We start from the raw sequence: 19,391 nt of genomic DNA on the forward strand, positions 1-19,391 counted from the left end.
TATCTTGAGCTTTACCCACCAGAGATTCTACCACCAATGTCTGCATCTCTGCTTTCTTCATATTAACTCGGACCTCCAAGTTAAAATGTCTGGCCAATATCAAGAGTTCCGATTTTTTTAACGCTTGGAACTGTGCCTCATTAGCGGATGCCGCAAACTGTTCTGCATCAAACACCATGGTGACTATCAGTTAGCACCTGTTAATCTTCACACAAAAATTTTCCAATTTTTTTGAAAAATTTGGGAATGTTAGAAAAAAATTCCAAATTTGGGAATTTTGGAAATGCTAGGGAATTCTATCCTGGACGAATGTTATTAGGGAATTTAATCCCGGACGAGCCCCCAATTTCTGTTACGTGCTCCTCCCCGACCCCCTGGTCACGGTGTACCTCCGAGCCCCGAGAGGAGTCACGGCAGAAAAATGTGTTATTCTGTGTGTCAAAGATCAATGGAGAAGCCACCCCAATTGTTACTCACAAACAAATATTGTATTAAGATCACACAAGAATAACAGTACAACAACAACAGTATTCAAAAGTACAATCAATATGTCCTATGATGGTACCATCAGTTTTGTAATATATAACTCACTGTGCTCCAAGTGAGTGAAACAACAACATTCCCCAATGTCTCTTATTCCCGGCTTCAAGACGAAGTTGATTCGCTCCAGCAATCACTAGAACGATGTCCAATCGAGACCAGAATCCCGTGCGGATGGCAAGTACAGTCACACAGCCGAAGCTTTACAAAGGCGCCCTCAAGGCGACTGGGAAATCCAAAGGCACCCTACAGGCGACTGAGAGATCATACCCTCGGGTATGGACGAATTAGCTTTCAAAAAGCCACGTCACACACACGCCCCAGATCGACATCTGGATGCCGTGAAAATTGTCGAAAAGAAACGAAACTGCGAGCGAAGCACAAGTCCTGCGCGAGTCAAAATGGCCGATGGCCCGGTCTCGTGGCGCAACAGCACGGCGATGATTCTCTCCTGAATCGATAGCAAAACCTGACACGCAGGTTAATCTGTCACAGAGCTAACCACTCTGTCGCAGGCATACCTTCCCTGGGAAACCCGAAAGTTCGCTAGTGACTCTTGCTCGCCAACGTTCGCTTCAGAACTCGGAGCTCGGCTCCTTCTAGCTTCTTGTCCGACTCTCTTGCTCCGCCTTTTTCTCTCCTCTTCTTCCTCTTCATCGCCGGCCGGTTCCTGTTTCATTTTAAAACATTCCTTTTACCTTTCGACAATAGTAATTGCTATTTCCCTCAAACAACAATAATAATAATACATGGAACCAGAACTCTCAAGTGGATGAAAGCCACCACAACGGAAGTGACGAATCCGTAAAAATACATCAAATTAGCCATTTCATTGAGATTAAAATTGATGATTTTAATCAAAGCTTGGGTCAATCAGATTAAAATTGATGATTTTAATCAAAGCTTGGGTCAATCAGATTAAAATTGATGATTTTAATCAAAGCTTGGGTCAATCAGATTAAAATTGATGATTTTTCAGATGAGAATTGATGATATTAGAAGTTTGAACTTGTGTTGACCTTTTGACCTAAAAGAAATAGTTGGTTTCCCAATTTAGTGACCCAATATCCAAATGTTGTTCAATTTTCAAATCAATCAGATGAAAAATGACAATTTTAGAAATTCGACCTCATGATGACCTTTGACCTCAAAATGAAGGCTTCTTCATTATAACAAACTCTATCATCTGGGGAAGTTTTGTGAAGATCGGTTTGGAATTGTGACCTGTAGGCTGTAGGCGATTGACAAACAGGTAGATAGACAGAATAACGCACCACAACAACCGATACACATGAAAAATCTTTATTTCCGAGGCGTTAAACTACTGTAGCTACCATCACTTAATGAATTTGTGGTTTGAGAAGCTATCGATCAATTCACTGCAGATGGGGCTCCAGACTTGCGATGTGCAACTGCTGACGCGTATTAAAAAGTGCGTCATCTGCTGGATAAGATATTATTAAAGCTCGGTATCTTGTCAACATTGTTGCTCATAGTGGACCTTAAAGATCCCACCACGGTGTCTTCCACGAGAGTGCGTGAGTTATCGCTGGACAAATCTCAAGCCATACCATGTTCACTCAAACAACACTCCTGGCCAGCCGGTTCGTGAATGACTTGGGTCAACAACGTTACCTGGCCGATGCGCCAGAGGTGGGATGTGATGGAGCCGTTAAATAGTAATACGGCACCAGTAGTAGAAGTGGGAATTAGTCTTAAAACGAATGGAATATTCGCGAAACTATGGTGCAAAATTAAACATTTACCCCTGGTCCCATTCACAATTTATTGAAGTTTTTCTCCCCCTCACCCCAAAAAATCAAAGCTACTTTAATCCATATGATACAGAAAATATTTAGTCACTGCAAAGTTATGGCGAGACCGATCCAAACTCATATTGAATATAATTCTCCTTTTGCATTTCTTTCTTTTTGAAATTGTGATATTTAAAACCTAGTTAGTACACCCGCTCCTTCGGGGAGCGGCAATAAGGGTCATTCCTCTCTGGGTTATATAGATTGCAGTAGATCTAGGGTCGGACTTCAAGAACATCGGGGATGTGTTCATTTACAAAGTTTCTTGTACAGCGTTTCTCGTTTCAACTATAGAGAGTTCATAGAACACCTTAACACACACTGCGTTGAAAAACAAGGATATGGTGTTGTTTACGATCAGCACCTTGATTCGATTGGTCGTGATGATGTAAAATTCTGTAATACTTGTCCCAAGTCCTGCTGAATGGAAGGGCTTTGAAAGTGACAAAAGGCGATTTGTGTTCCACAGTGTTCAAGTGTATAATCCAATTTAAATAAAATAAAGACTTTAAAGGTTGGAGAACATGTTTTTTGGAGGTTTACCGCCGTTGATGCAGCATCTTTTACATCACCTACCTGATTTGACACGTTTCATTAGTTCTTCGTGCCTGTCGTTTGTGTCCTTTGTGACGTCCTTAAAATCAGTAAATTTCCTGGTTTTGTTGTTGTTGTTTTTGTCTACAAGATTGAGGCTCGTGTAAGAGCTAACATTAATGACAAAAAAACAAACGGACACATAAGACGAAATAAAGGGAGCGGGAGACAAGATGGGGAGAGAGGGGGGAGCAAAAGTACAACATTTGAGAGCAGGGACCTCGGGAGATCTGCGCGAGGGAGAGGGCTTGGGGGGAGGAGGCGTGGGAATGGGGGTGGGGGTGGGAGAGGTAAAAAAAAACACATGGACACAGCAAGGACTTCCAGGAAAGAAGTCGGTATTTCAAAAAAGTGCATCTGGGGTGAATTAACAGGGGTAGAAAAGATCAAGGTTTTGGATGGGGGAAGATAAGATATGGTGGTGAACAGCTGTTTTAAAGACGTGGAGGGAGGAGAGGGACTGAAGAGAGTGTGGGAGATTGTTCTAGAGGCGGGCTTAAAGAGGAATGAAAGAGTGAAGGTGAGCAGAGAGTCTAGATTTTGGCAGTTTAACCACAAGAGGGTTGCTGGCAGATCTTGTGCGACCTGTAGGAGTATTTGGGGGACAGATCACAGACAGGGCTGGGAGGCTAGGCCAGAGAGGAGTCGGTAGAAGACAGATAAGGTAGAAGACAAATAAGGTAGAAGGTAGAAGACAGAGAGGAGTCGGTTTGGAATAATGTCCAATTTTGTTTGACTGCCAGACAGACAGAAAGATGAAAAAAATGGTCTCACTCTTTTCCACGCATGCCTGATCAGAAGGCTTAACCCCACTCTTCCATCCGTGTGTGTGGGGGGTAACTAACATACATCCATAAAAGTACCCAACATAAAGAAGAAGAAGAAGAAGAAGAGGTAGAAGAAGGAAAAGTACAATAAGGTGTCCCTACTTTCCTAACTTTTATATTGGACTGTTGGAGACTTCCAACAAAGATAACCACAGCCAATTGGCTGTCCTGTAAATGACCGTGCTACAAGTTCTCTGAGTTTGGCTTATCATGTCCTGACAAATGGTTTTCCATTGAAAAAAAATTGATTAAAAGTATCTTAAAAAGAAAAGTCATTTTCTGTGTGTCTCTGTGTGAAACACCAATTCACACCAAACACCAATTTCTTTTAATAAGAAGAAAAAAGAACCACCTTTAGAGGCCATTTTTCCCTGCAGAGCAGGGGTTGGCCTTTTAATGACAATGGGTAATGATGATAACGCTAAATTACATTCAAAACAAGAAAGGGCAATCAGAGATTGCAAACCGTCGCCAGGATGTATTTTCAGTGGTTTTTAAGGCTTTTGTGTTAAAACAAATATGGCGGCCGAACCACGTGACCAATGACGTCATCATTATTTTTTTTCAAAACTAATTTATTTCTAGATGATGCTCAAGAAATTTCATTTTGATCGGATGAAGTTTTGTACTTGTCGAATTATAACGTCATAATGGAGGCACCTATGACATCATCATTAACATACTTTATTCCCCATTGAGAGTTCTTTACAATGAGCCATGTCTCAATTTTTTATATTCAGCGCTTTCAGAGATATAGAGGTGCAAAGTTTTTCGGTTTTTCCAATATGGCGGCCGATCCACGTGCCCTATGACGTCATAGTTATCATAAAATTATACAGTTGGAGTTGCACCTATGATGAAAATTTCCTGTCAATCGGACCAACGGTTGCAGAGAAAATCATATTTATTCTGTGCGGACAAACAAACAAACAGACAGACAGACAAATGAAAAATCACTCATAGAGCGACACTTGGCAAAACAGAACAAAGTAGAATGGCACTCAGTGGAGCATCCTTTTGACCTCAAAAATAATTTGTGGTAGAATTCAGTGACCTGATATGCAAATCGTCTTCAAAGTATAAGTTAATTGGATGAAAATTGACAATTTTAGAAATTTGGCCTATGTTGACCTTTTGGCCTATGGTGACCTCAAAAATAGTTGGTGGTTGGTTTCAGTAAGCAGATATGCAAATCCTATTCAGATTTCAAGTCAATCGGATGAAAATTGAGGATTTTAGCAATTTGAAATTGTTGTTGACCTTTGGCCTATGTTGACATTTTGGCCTATTCTGATCTCAAAAATAGTTGGTGGTTGAATTCAGTTAGCCGATATGTAAATCCTTTTCAAATTTCAAGTCAATTGGATGAAAATTGAGGATTTTAGAAATTAAAAAAAAGGGGTTGACCTTTGGCCTATGCGGATCTCAAAAATCGTTTGTGGTTGAATTTAGTTAGGTGATATGTCAACCCTATTCAAATTTCATGTCAATCGGATAGAAATTGAGGATTTTAGAAATTCAAAAAAGTGGTTGACCTTTGGCCTATGTTGACCTTTTGGCCTACGCTGATCCCAAAAATAGTTAGTGGTTGAATTCAGTTAGCCGATATGTAAATCCTATTTAAATTTCAAGTCAACCGAATTAAAATTGAGGATTTTAGAAATTTGAAAAAAAAGTGGTTGACCTTTGGCCTATGTTGACCTTTTGACCTTTTGACCTCAAAAATATATAGGATTTTGTCGGACCACAAACTCTACCATTTGGTGAAGTTTCGTGAAGATCGGTTTAAAATTATAAGTGAGCGGACAGACAAACAAACACACACACAAACCAGAATGATCAACATACTTGCAAAAAAAAGTTTTTGTTTTTGCCAAGTAACAAACAGACTCAGGGTAATTATATTGTGCCGGTTTGTGGGTGTGGCCTTGACGTCATCGTTCCCGCCCCCTCCTTACATTTCCGTGTTTTGCGTTCTTTCTGGGCCTCGTGTTTCCCTCCAAACTTGAAAACTTTGAGACTTGTGAGAGTTGTGTTGTTTTGTCGAAGTTTTTCCTTTCTGGGTGAGATTCTTGATTTGTTTTGTTCTTATTGGAGTTAAATCTCTGAATTTTTTTTTATTCCATTTCGTGTTTCCCCGTCCAGATTTTTTTATTTGTCTGACATGGCCTCCCGTCTGTAGACGGTGGTTCCTATGTATTTTATCGGTGTGTGTTTGTGACAGACGTTCCCTGGTCGGTTCCTGCGAGACTTGAGACAGGAACTTCCCTCCGCCCAACCCAACAGGAACGCGGGATTAATAGTTGTGGACATTTGAGACATTTGGCGTTGGAGGGGACTTTGTTCAAGCATTTTGTGTAGCCAGTGCCCCCCACCTGCACCCCCCAACTTGGCCATGCTTTGGAGGTTATAAAGAAAACTAGAAGGGGACTTGGTAGCGCCCCTCCCCCCCCCCACCTTCGGTGGCAGACATAAAAGTTTTTTGGCAATGACGTCACCGTGTTGTCTTTTCCCGAAGTTCTTTGACAACAAGTGCATTGATTTGAATCCTATGTCCAGATCCTGGTGGACTGATGTTGTACATTACCCCAAGGTGTTTGTATTCAGGTATAAGGGCTTTGGGGCTGGAGTTTGAACCCTGCTTGCTGTCCCCTCAGAATTGTGGAGTTCAATGGTTGTTGGTCTGGTCTACCCACACCTCTCTCCCTCTCTCCCTCTCTCCCTCTCTCCCTCTCTCCCCGGCCCACCGGGAGTCCTGTTCCCCCACTCATGTGGTTTTCCTGCCGCCCGCAACACCGACTCTCCTTTCTCGTCCCCTCCCCTGTCCCCCACCCCTCCAAGCAACGCCCGGTACACCTGCTCGTTTCCAATACTTGATTACTTGGGGGGTATTGGGACACAATTCACGTAACTTCCATTAGCAAATTCACTCCCCCCAAAACATCAGAGGGTTGAATGCAACAACTTGACACGTAGAAATCTCTCAAACGGTATAAAGTATTAAATATTGCAATCACGATAATGATGTCACTGGTTTCAGGAGCATGGGCATTGCAAGGTCTACCATCTATTATGTACGCAAATGTGGAACAATATTCTGAATCTCACCCCCTCTAAACATTACCTACGTGTGCTTCCAACCCATCCTTACTTCTATCTCCTCCCAATCTTTTCTTTCTTCTTTCCCTACCTATGTTTATCTCTCCTCTCAGCTCTTTTTTTTTCTTCTTTTTTTTAAAATGGGATTTTTCCCGCCACAAAGCCTACAAGGCCACTCGAGGTGGGAGCTACACAAAGGAAAAAGCAGAACAACCAGACCAACAACCAACCAGCAACCAAGACAACCAACCCTTTAGTACAGTGGATAACAACAATTGTGCATTTTATGAGAAAAGCATGAAATTTCTAACATAGTTAGTGCATACCATAAGGTTTATTTTCAGATGTGGAGGGAAGTCAGATTTGACCTCTGAGGACCGTGAGATGTCAAATCCAAAATGGCCGCAAGTCCACCGAGTCTAATGTTCAAAGGCGCTTAATTTTGGAACCAAATAGTGTAGAAAAACATTATAGGTGTCATTTCCAACTAAATTGGGGATGCTCCTGATAAGCTGTGGGTTGCCTTTGGTGTCGGGTCAAGCTTTCGGTACATGGAGGGGTCAATATACGAAAAAAACTCACCTAACCCCCAAAAAATTGATACAAAAGGTTTTTCAATGGATTCTGGTACCATTGGGCATGCTAAATAACATACAAAAAAATCTAGTAACATCTGACTTCCTACGTCAGCATCTCCAGGTGCATTGACCACAGTGCAATACCTTTCTCTCAGTGCATCACTTATCATCCCGATCAGTCTCTGTTTATTGATATCTCTTGACAGGACCTCCTCCTTTTTGCCTGAGAACTTTGTCTCAGCAGTGAAGCTGACAATGGGATGAATATTGTGTCCTCTTCTCTGATGCGTGTTGTCTTTAATGGACGGCCCTTCCTCATAGCCATCAAAGACAATGGTCGTAGCTGAACCATAATCTGAAACACACACTTGGTTCATTAGCTGGTGAGTCGGAGGATGACGATGAATAGCGACTAACTGTATAAGACAACAAATGCCTAATGGGCTGGTAAACCTGGCTTACTGGATTACCTGATTACTTTGTGCTTATTTAAGTAATTTTGATGATTTCCTGGGTGCCTTAAACCTAGGTATACACACTGAAAATATCTCTCTAGGTTGACTACTATTCGACAGAGCCATTTTAGTGGATCGGGATGTCACCTTGGGATGCCATCTTGGACTTGTCAATAAATAATTAACTGATGGTAATTTTATTGATTCAATTGGATTCCTTGGGCCCTAAAACCTAGGGTTAGACACCAAAACCACCTTTCTAGGTTGAATAATAATTGAGAAAATGGCCCGCAAGGCTAACCCCCGCTCTAGCGGGGTAAAATGGCCTTAAAACGATCATTCATTCATATGGCCATTTTAAGCTCCCGGCGGCCATCTTGGACGCCATCTTGAAAATGACCCCTTTCCGGAAGTCAGATGTTACTAGATTTTTAGTATGTTATTTAGCATGCCCAATGGTACCCGAATCCATTGAAAAACCTTTTGTATCAATTTTTTGGGGGTTCAACCATATATTGACCTCTCTAACATAGCTGTTCACGAAATGGTTGCCACATTGAATCCAACACAGTGTCTGACTCCCAATCTTTCACGCTTTCACCGGGTGTGATACTGTATCTGCATTCGCTGGCAGAGGAAAGAAGACTGCCTGGGAAACTTGGAAGTCTTTCTTAGAGGTGAATGATGCTTTCAATGAACTCCTAGGCATGCCAAATGAGGTCAGTGAAGGCTCAATGTTACTGCTGGAGCGATTTGTGGTGCTGATGTACGACCGAACCAGTGAGAGCACGGAAGTGAATGATGCCAGGAAACAGCTCTTCACACAGAGGTGTAGAACTCTAGAGAACATTCCTCCAACCCAGGCAGCACTCAAGCAGCACATCAAGTGCACTTGCTACCAGGCCAACTGTTGGAACCAGGCATTGGTCATCGATCCAGAGATGCCAGACCCATCTGACTGGGGCTGGACAAAGGAGACAACTGGGTGGCAGCCTCTTTGGACCACTCTCCCTGAAGCATCAAAATCGTGCCAAAATCGATCCACTGTGGCTGCAAGAAAGGGTGCACTGGACGCTGCAAGTGCCAAAGCTGCACTCAAGTGCACTGCACTGTGCTTCTGTTCTGGAGACTGTTAGATTTTGATCATTACCAATTTTCATCATTGCACTTGATTTAATGTAAGCTTTTGTGGACATACTTGGTTAACTAGTTATTTTTTCAGAGGTTATTGCATCATTCCTTGCAGTGTAAACACTTTTTTTCATCATTTCTGGTCTTTGGGTGTTCTGTACCTGTCCCTCCCTGTACCTGAAAAAAATTAAGTTTTAAAAGTTCAAATGAACTTTTTCCAATAGCAGTTCCAACTGCAGTATCATAAAAATAGATATTTAACGTAATTTGACTTTGACCTTGACCTAAATGCATGTCCTTGAGTTCTGGCGATCTCAAAAGTATCACCAAATGAATGGGCATCCCCAATTTAGTTGGAAATGACACCTATAATGTTTTTCTGCACTGTTTGGTTCCAAAATGAAGCGCGTTTGAACATTAGACCCGGTGGACTGGCGGCCATTTTGGATTTGACCTCTCACGGTCCTCAGAGGTTAAATCTGACTTCCCTCCACATCTGAAAATAAACCTTATGGTATATACTAACTATGCTAGAAATTTCATGCTTTTCTCAAAAAATGCACAATTTGTTCAAATATGAGAGCTTATCCGCTGTACTACTTGCACTGAAACAAGACAAACGTAGAAAGTTGTCTCTTCACAGAAAAAAAGGGCTGGGAGGGGTTAACTAGTCTGCTTCGAGACAACAGTGCCTCTCCCCCAGCTCTTGTTCTATTTCATGTTTTTGAAATATGTGTAAAAACCTGGCTGGAAGACATTTTGGAAGACATTTTTTTCTTGCAAACAAAATCGAGGGTCATGAAAGAGCGAGGCGACAGAGGGTAAAAGGGCAACGCACTGACAGTGGAGACCAGGAACGGCTCTCGCAGGAGCACGCCGCACAGCTATGGCCTGACGAACAAAGCAGTTATCTTACATGGTGTCAGAAGTTACCTGAACTCACTGTTTTCCACGAAACGACCATCCATACATACGGTAAGGCACTTCCGAACTTCGAAAACCAGCTATCTATTGGGATGCAGCGGATTTATTTGGAGAATTCACTCGGTTTCGAGACCATTTTCAGTTGGTGTGTCTGAGCTAACCCCAAAGCAAAAGGCTGGATGCTTGGGCACTTGGATCGGTGCTCATGAGTGCTAAGTTTACAAGACATTCACATGGGAGCAACTGAGAAAGATGATCCTGACAGGGCGTTCAGTCGTTTTGAAAGTTATGTGTCTCCAAGAACCAACAAGCAATTTCCCAGGACCAGCTCAGACAGCTGAAAAAAGGGAATGAGATGTTTCATAACTTTGTCAAGGATTTGAATATTATTCTCATGGACTGCGAGTATGCCGATACCGATGACATCTTACTATAATTCACCAAATGTCTGTCTGTCCATCTGTCCGAAGGTACCGCAAAAACGGCTGAACCGATCCAACGATATTTTGGGTGGGTAATCCTGGGATCTCCTGGAGTAAAATAGGGTATATTGTTTTTCCAATTTCAGCTTTGGCCTCCAGCATTTTCAGGTTTGGACACCCGCATAACGTTATTTTCCCGGGTGCCGCACAAACGGCTGCACCGATCGCTGCACAGCTGCACCGATCAGACTCGGTGACCTCAGACAAAGACCTTTTATAAGGACATGGGTTGAATTCCTGCTTGAGAGAATGCCAACCCCCTCCCCGCCATCACGGTCGTCTCTCCAACTCACAATCCCACGAGATATGTGGAAAGGACGACCCAAAACCAATTATCTTCTTTTTGATTTGTATATAAACATCATGAAAAGTAAATAATGACCTCGGCCAAAGTTAAAACGACGTAGGTTTAATCTCAACATGAGAGAATTCCACATAGCTATTTGGGCGGTGTATAAGCCAACAGATCGCTGTATCCATCGATCTTGCCAAGGCCGTAACACCTGTCGGCTCAAAATCCTTTTAACTGTTGACTTGGTAGTTTTTACAATGAAGGAAACATTAACAATGTTGTTAAAAGTTTATTTTGTGATTAATTTGTGATTGGAGTTATGTTGTTTGGAATGAAAAAAGAGATATCGAGTTCAAGTGAATGACGACATGCCATGATGGTTTCTACTTTCTGAACGTGAATGGATTGCCATATGCAGATTTGCCACGGACCCAGGAGATGCCGTTGATCGATGTTTCTATACGTTAACGTACCCGTTTGTTTGTGAACAGGTACGTTTTTCATGGAAGTCCTTCACGAACTTGCTGTCCATGTCTGATGTGTGACTGAAGGTGCTACAGGAATGTGGAATTTATTGGTTTCATGCTTTAGCATTTGCCGTATCTGCATTGCCTATTTGCTTCTGGCCTCCCACACGGGTATTTCTCTAGTTCTAATAAATGTGATCACCACTGGTATTCATGAACCCAAGGTGCAGGAAAGGTTACTGTATCAAGGTGAAGCACCGACACTAGCAAAGGCTCTGGAGATTGGACAACAGTTTAAGTTGTCTCGTAAGCAATTTTGCATTGTGTGGGATGAAAATAACTGCCAGCCTGCAGTCAGCCACTATAGCTCAAAAAATCGTTCAAGGCCTCATACCTCCTTATTGCAGCCACAGGAATTCAAAGCATGCTGTAGGTGTGGAAAGGATGAGCTGCATTTGTGGAACTAAGGAGAACGTCGTGCAATGGGCTGCACCTGTTCCTATTGCAAACGTCCCCACCACGGGATGTTGGTGTGCCATAGGCGACAGTGACTGTGCAAAACGCACCTTATCGATGCTGGCGAAAACGAGGAACAACAATGGGAAAACAATTCAGAAGTTCTTCGGACATACAAGGTTGACAACAACGGCAATCTGGCAGGTGACAAATGGTACCAGACTGTCCGTGTCAGTGGCGTTGCAACCATTACCTTTGTATTGAAACAGGTGCAAAGTGCAATACACTCACTCTCAGGGATTTTCAAAGACTACCGATCAACATTGAACTTCACAAGTCTAAAAGAACTCTGAGAACCTGTTCAAACTATATCATTCAGCTGGCTGCGTCCACAGATATTTCCCTGGATTTCAAGATGAGGCCTGTAATCGTTTCATGGGAGTTGTTCAACCTGAATCAGGAGAATACGATATCTGGGGAGACTGCGAGAACCTTGGACTCATTGCTCGGCTGAGTTCCCTGGCAATGGTCCAGTCAGCGGATGGAAAATCGGTTTCCCCAGAACTACAAGACTTTCCTGATATAATTTGTATTCCAGGTACCCTGCCTGGGGTCGACCTAATCAAGATAGATCAGTCAGCCAATTGTGGTGCACATGCTGCAAAGCAACCTGCAGTGCTGATGCTGAGAATCATCGAGGATCTGAACAGTATGGTAGATAAGGGTTTCATAACTCCAATGGAGGAGCCAACCGAGTGGGTCAGTTCAATGGTACCTACAGTGCACAACGGTAAGTGGAGAATACGTTTGGATCCTCGAGATCTCAACAAGGCCATTAAACATGAACACTATCCCATGAAGACAGTTGAAGAGGTGGTCTCTAACATACCACAAGGCAAGTTATTCTCTGTATTGGTTGCAAAGAGGGGTTCTGCAGATTCTCCTGGATGAGGAGTCGTCACAACTGACGATCTTCAATACATTTATAGGTCGTTTTCGTTGGCTGAGGTTACCGTTTGGATTGAAACGTGCCCCAGAAATATTTCAGCATATCATGGACCAGATGTTGGATGGCATTGCTGGAGCCACAGCGACCATGGACGATATCTTGATTGCAGGACGAGATCGAGCTCATCACGACAGCATTTTAAAGTAAGTCATGAAGAGGGCTGCATCTTACAATCCTAAGTTGAATATGCAAAAACGCAAAGTTCACCAAAAGGAGGTTCAGTATGTCAGGCATATACTTATTGCAGATGGACTCCAGGCTTAGCCCTCAAAAATTGAAGCCCTCCATGATATGCCAATTCTATGGAATAAAGAGGATTTGTGGTTTCCTGGGATTCATTACTTCTCTGGCTAAATTTATTCCCCAACTGAGTGGTCAATGCACCACTTCGAGCTTTACTGAGAGCCGATAGTGTTTTTGACTGGCAACATGCACAGGACCAAGCTTTCCGCAAGTCAAAGCGGTGTCGGTGGCGTCTTGATATAGGTGAGGAAACCTGTTGCATGCACTTCGCGATCCCTGTCGGTGGTGGAACAACGGTATGCACTGATCGGAAAATAAATGCTTGCAATCCTCCACGCATGTATGAAATTCCACTGCTACATATTCGGCAAGACGGTGATTATCCATGGACCACAAGCCACTTCAAGAGATTTAAAAAAAAAACACCTGTCTGCTCATGCACTTGCAGAGGATGCTGTTAGATCTGCAGTGGTACGATCTTGAAGTCGTGTATCAAAGAGGCAAAGACAGGCTACTCCCAGATACACTGTCTCATGCTTATCTGACACCAGCTGGCGGGACAAGAAGTTAATCTGGAGCAGGTCTCCATGTTAGACTTTATCTCCATCAACAAGGAGATATGCCCAGCTGCAGGAACAGACCCAACTAGAATTGCGACACCTGTTGGAAATGATCCACACTCGACAACCAGTGAAGTGCCCATTCCATCGAGACCATAATGGGACTCAGTGAATTAATTGTCTCTGATGGAATTATCTATAAAGGTATGTGGATAGTAGTGCCACCTTATCTCTGTCAGAACATGCTCTACATATCATACACAGCTCTCACCTTGATATTGTAAAAGGCAAAAAGCAGGCTCGGGAAGTGCTCTATTGGCCAGCAATGCACCAGCAGATCGAAGATGCAGTAAAAAAAACAAAAAAAACAAACAATTGCACTGCATGTGCGGATTACCAGAATAAGCTTCCTCCAGAACCGCTACCGACACAGATTCCAGATTTAACCTTCAACCAGGCAGCCATGGACCATTGGACTGGACCTATTCGGGTTTGAATCAAAACTGTACATTTTAGTTGTTGATTCCAATTCGAAATTTGTGGAGGTATGTGAGCTCAAGGATATGAGAAGCCACATGGCAATTGATGCTCTGAAGTCCATGTTTAGTAGACATGATATACCTGAGGGTCTTCGGGGTAACAATGCGTCCTTGTTAGTGTCCAAAGTTCAAATTGTTATATTTTGATTATGGCATCAACCAAACTACTTCCAGGCCTCGATTTGCTCATGATAATGGTGAAGCTAAAAGAGCAGTAGACTGTAAACAAATTGTGGAAGAAAATAGACAAACATCTGGCTTTGATAGACCACCGCACCACTCCCCCTGAAGGACCTGCCTGCTAAGCATAGCTTACTTGTACCAATATCCCATAGCTTTTATGATGACAAACGCCATTTTTAAAAGCAGAAGTTCTATCATGATTAGATAGCGCGAGAGCGGCAACCTTTTAGAGTTCAGGCTCAGCAGGTCTGCATGGAACCAGTGGCATGCACTAGCAAATGGGTTCCTGGTGAGATCGTACAAAAATACGAGTCGCCTTGGTCATATATGCTCCGATCAGGCAACCGTTTGTTCTGCAGGAATCGCCAACATCTCCAATCTTCAAGCAAGCTGGCCAATCACACTATATATGCAAACCAGGTATTGGAAACTCTGATGAGGATGAGCCCAACGATTCTTCCTCCCCTTCTCTTGCCCCCGCTGATCACCATAATGTTTCTCCTTTGCCCCCCCAATTCCCTGTTTCATTTGATGAACAATGCCCTGAGTCCACTGCCAACACTGCTCGCTGAGGCTGTGCTGTAAAGCGTCCGGACAAGCTTAATCTTTGATTTGATTTTCATTCTGAAGGAGAGGAGATGTAACGTGATGCTATGTTGCTACTTCATGTTTGTATCCAAGTGCATTTTCATTCTGAAACGTAATTTTTCAATTGATTTTCATTGTGAAGGAGAGAAGATGTAATGCTGCCCCATGTTTTGTGAAAAACACAAAACTGCAATGCAGCTCTGGCCTGACAAATAAAGCAGTTATCTTACAATAACAAACTGTTCAGCCTGGTGGAGATATGCGCTCCACCGAGTGTCGGTCTAGTTCTTTATCTATCTGAATTCTTACAATATATATATATATATATATATATATATATATATATATATATATATATATATATACATATACACACACAAATATACAGGTACTTGAATATACATATACAGTGCATTCAGAAAGTATTCAGACCCCTTCACTTTTTTCACATTTTGTTATGTTGCAGCCTTATGCTGAAATCGTTCAAATTCATTTTTTCCCTCATCAATCTACACTCAATACCCCATAATGACAGAGAAAACAGGATTTTAGAAAGTTTTGCAAATTTATTAAAAATAAAAAACTGAAATATCACATTGACATAAGTATTCAGACCCTTTGCTATGACTTGAAATTTAGCTCAGGTGCCTCCCATTTCTCTTGACCAACTTTGAGATGTTTCTACACCTTGCTTGGAGTCCACCTGTGGTAAATTCAATTGATTGGACATGATTTGGAAAGGCACACACCTGTCTATATAAGGTCTCACAGCTGACAATGCATATCAGAGCAAAAACCAAGCCATGAGGTCGAAGGAACTGCGTGCAGAGCTCAGAGACAGGATTGTGTGGAGGCACAGATTTGGGGAAGCCTACAAAAAAATCGCTGCAGCATTGAAGGTTCCCAAGAGCACAGTGGCCTCCATAATTCTTAAATAGAAGAAGGCCTAGAGCTGGCCCCCCCAGCCAAACTGAGCAATCAGGGGAGAAGGGCCTTGGTAAGAGGTGACCAGGAACCCAATGGTCACTCTGGCTGAGCTCCAGAGATCCTGTGTGGAGATGGGAGAAACTTCCAGAAGGACAACCATCACTGCAACATCCCACCGATCTGGGCTTTATGGCAGAGTGGCCAGACGGAAGCCTCTCTTCAGTGAAAGACACATGGAAGCCCACAGAATCTTGTTTCTCAGTCTGAGGCGCCTTTAGGTGCTTTATTGCAAACTCCAAGCGGGCTTTCAGCAATTGAGGGAAAAACTGAATTTAAACGATTTCAGCATAAGGCTGCAACATAACAAAATGTGAAAAAAGTGAAGGGGTCTGAATACTTTCTGAATGCACTGTATGAGGCTTGCTCGGCTGCCCCTGAATTGGTTTAAGGGTAGAGGAGAAGCAGCTGAAACCCAAATCCTACCCAGGTTGCTCCTGATTAACTTTGTTCTGCTTACTCGGTTTCCTTCTGATGATTCCAATGCAGTATTTTGTCTTTCATTTGATAAGGCTTCCTCAACAGAAAAATGAAAACTATATCCAACATTGTTAATCTTCCCTTGCTCCTGACCTCTTCCAATCCACCATGATGTTTTTTAAGTGTTTAAAACTGCAGTGACTGCAAAAATCCAATCTGCAGCAAACCTTTATTATTCGCCAAAAGACATTTGATATCACACATCACACGAGTGTAGAGGGGGAGGGTTACATATGTGGATCCGGTATGCAATATCACATGCATTTATTATTTTCAGTCAAAAGTATTACAACACAAGTAGGATTGTGCCAAGAACTTAGGGTAGGTTGGACACCAAAAACATTTGAGTGGTTGAAATTTTACTTGTACTTTATAAGAGGCAGAGTAATGCATGTAGATCGATCATTTGAGGGTATTTGTCCATATACGTCACATTTCCTGCTTTAATGCATGTGCTGAAAATCAAGATTGATGAAAGCGAGATAATGAAGAGCAAATAATACTGATCGTTTTGGTCACTAAAAAGACAACCTGTTGGAAATTTACAGACAACTAGCTGCACAGAATGGTGAGGATTCTCTTTTTTTTTTAAAGTTTGTGAACCCCCATGTATTTTTGACCAGGGCCTGTGTGCCTTGAGAATTGAATAATCGACATCAGCCATTTGTCCTGGCCACGACAATATTTATACGTCGATCAGAATGGTGTCTCTAAGATGTATATGGTAGACCAGTGAATTAGTACCCACGTACAGAGGTCAGGAACCAACTCCAAACATCTACGGTCAGTTCCTTTGAAGAAAATAGTACCATGTTTCCACTCATTAATATCGTATTGAATAAACGCCAAGTTGTTGCCACCATTCAGGTCAAAAAAGTCCACCACCACACATCAAGAATGGCAGGTGCATTGTTTTCTTATTTTCAGAAAGGCAGTGACTGTGCGTTCCATTTAATAGCTATTAATCCTTCTTCAAGGAAAGCAGGAAATGACATCAATATGCAGTAGTCTCAATTATGTTTGTAATTCCCTCATCAAAACAATCAAATGCAAGGAAATAGCTACTCCGAACAATAAAAAGAAAACTAAAAAACAAAAACTAAGTTATTTCTCAGATGGGCTAACCTCAGTAACAAGGCCAAGTGGATATAAACAAAAGTATCTGTTCCCTGTTGACCAAACAGTCCGAGTTAAGCTGCAAAAAAATTTTAAAAGTAAAAAAAAGTTTAAATCTCAACAAAATCACACACATAGTCGTGACAAGATTGGGAGCATGGCGTGCGATAGCTCCGACGTGTAATCACACAGACAAGACGTTTCTGACTCGCGTTTATCTTTGGTTGCTTCACAGACAACGGCGACTACCTTCTTTGGCAGCAGCAATGGTACCACAGCAGCTAATGTTCGCTATCTCAACAAGCCAAAGAAACCTGTTGCACAAATCTCATGACATTTGACCATTCCGTAGATTTATTCGACAACACCATTGTCATTTTGCTTCCCATTAAGGCATGAATAAAAATAATAAGAAACATTTAAGTAAATATAGATAAACCAAAAACAAGAAAATTCGACTGAAGAATTTTAACAAGAGACAAAACTTTTCAGATGCTCAGGCATTTCTGCATATAAAAAAGGCAGTTGTTGTGCATGTACAGAACAGTGTTCATCGGCTTAAAGAACGGAACGTCACAAAACAAAAACAACTGCAACAAAAACGTTAAGCTACCGTTTTGACATTTTGTCCAAAAATTTGAATGCACTTGTGCAGAAAACTAGCTTTTTCTCATAAAAAAAACCCCAATGATCTTTCCACTATCTCAGTGAAAAATGAATGAGCCGATCCAGCATATGAGAGCAAGTTCCAGAGGTCTTTCGGATGGTTCGAAATGAACTGGGAAGGCCGTGTCGGAAAACCTTGAGTGACCATTGCACGTTGTGAAGAATTCTTGCTCACCCCACCCGCCCCCAAAACTAACCCCATCCCCTCCCTCGCCCCCAACAAGTAGGTTGCAACAAAGCCACCGCTACCAGCAAGGAAAGTGGCAAAATGGATACTTTATCGAAACTTTGGATGAGCAAAGGAGACGAACCATTGAAGGCAGATCATCGGTCACAAGTTCCCCGACATTTTAAGGTAGAATAGAAGCATAGTCAGGAGGACCATCTTTCAACTGCCCACAAGGAAACTTCAGTAGTTCTCCACCAGTCACCGTGAGAGGCTCGCTCTGCAATTAAATACGAATGTGTGTTGGTCATGTTACCTTATCATGACTCGCACAATGAAGAAACCAAGACCATATTACAAGTACAAGTGCAAGAGAAGATGTCAGATTTGCCTTATTCATATTAGTGCATTTCTCTAAAAGTTAGCTGTACACAACTTTCGTAAAAGCATGCAATTTAATTAGGGGGTGGGGGTCAGATTTATCACCGATAACATGATGACCATTTTAATTACCGTAAGTTTGGAACAATCACCAAAGTTTAACAAATGGTTGAATGTTTATTTTTCATTCTCGTCTAAATGGAATACATTTTCAGGCTGCCGCTTTCACATTTGATCCAAATGATGTAACCAGAGACTAATGGCATGGATGTACCTGGGAACAGCACGTAAGTGTACGCGCCTAGAGCAACAAGAGGGTGGGAGCCATGTTGCTTTGAGTTAGTGATGGACTGTGACCCAAATTGGCCAGTATGCTGTTAAAACATGATGCCAAGGGAGCTGATCCAGATAAAAGACAGGATGCTCTTCACTCCCCAAAATAAACCAAATGATTGGGCAACAAGAATCCACTTTGCAATGACTTTTAGCAGCCACAACTCAACAGCCCTTTTGCGATTTTACTGCAGATACCTTGTTGATAGATTATCATTTTCACCAAAAATTGCATTCGATTGCTTTTGGACCAGCTAGTGTCCATTTTGTTGCATTTTTTGACAAACGACTCGACAAATCTCCTGAACAGCAGTACAACCCTTACAATGAATACCGCTGAGTCGCATTGAGCACCTTATTGAACTGTGTCATATACAAAGAGCAAACCTACCAAAAACATTAAATTGCAATGCTGGCAATGTCCAACAGGACCCGTTACACACTGGCTTCTCATTGGGTTAACGCATGCACAGCATTTTCAATC

General features: G+C 42.2%; 1 protein-coding gene across 1 annotated transcript in view; it reads right to left on the reverse strand.

Annotated features, from left to right (window-relative positions):
* Positions 1–16,395: 16,395 nt before the first annotated feature.
* LOC137432687 (SH2 domain-containing protein 4B) overlaps positions 16,396–19,391 on the reverse strand; it is a 145,956-nt gene continuing 142,960 nt past the window's right edge. Inside the window, exon 9 of the mRNA XM_068124797.2 lies at positions 16,396–18,473. Coding sequence (XP_067980898.2) covers positions 18,378–18,473 — 96 coding nt within the window. The 3' untranslated portion in view covers positions 16,396–18,377. The remainder of the gene's footprint in view (positions 18,474–19,391) is intronic.

The sequence above is a fragment of the Myxine glutinosa genome, chromosome 8 (assembly GCF_964187855.1).
Source record: "Myxine glutinosa chromosome 8, kmMyxGlut1.1, whole genome shotgun sequence".
Classification (NCBI taxonomy): domain Eukaryota; kingdom Metazoa; phylum Chordata; class Myxini; order Myxiniformes; family Myxinidae; genus Myxine; species Myxine glutinosa.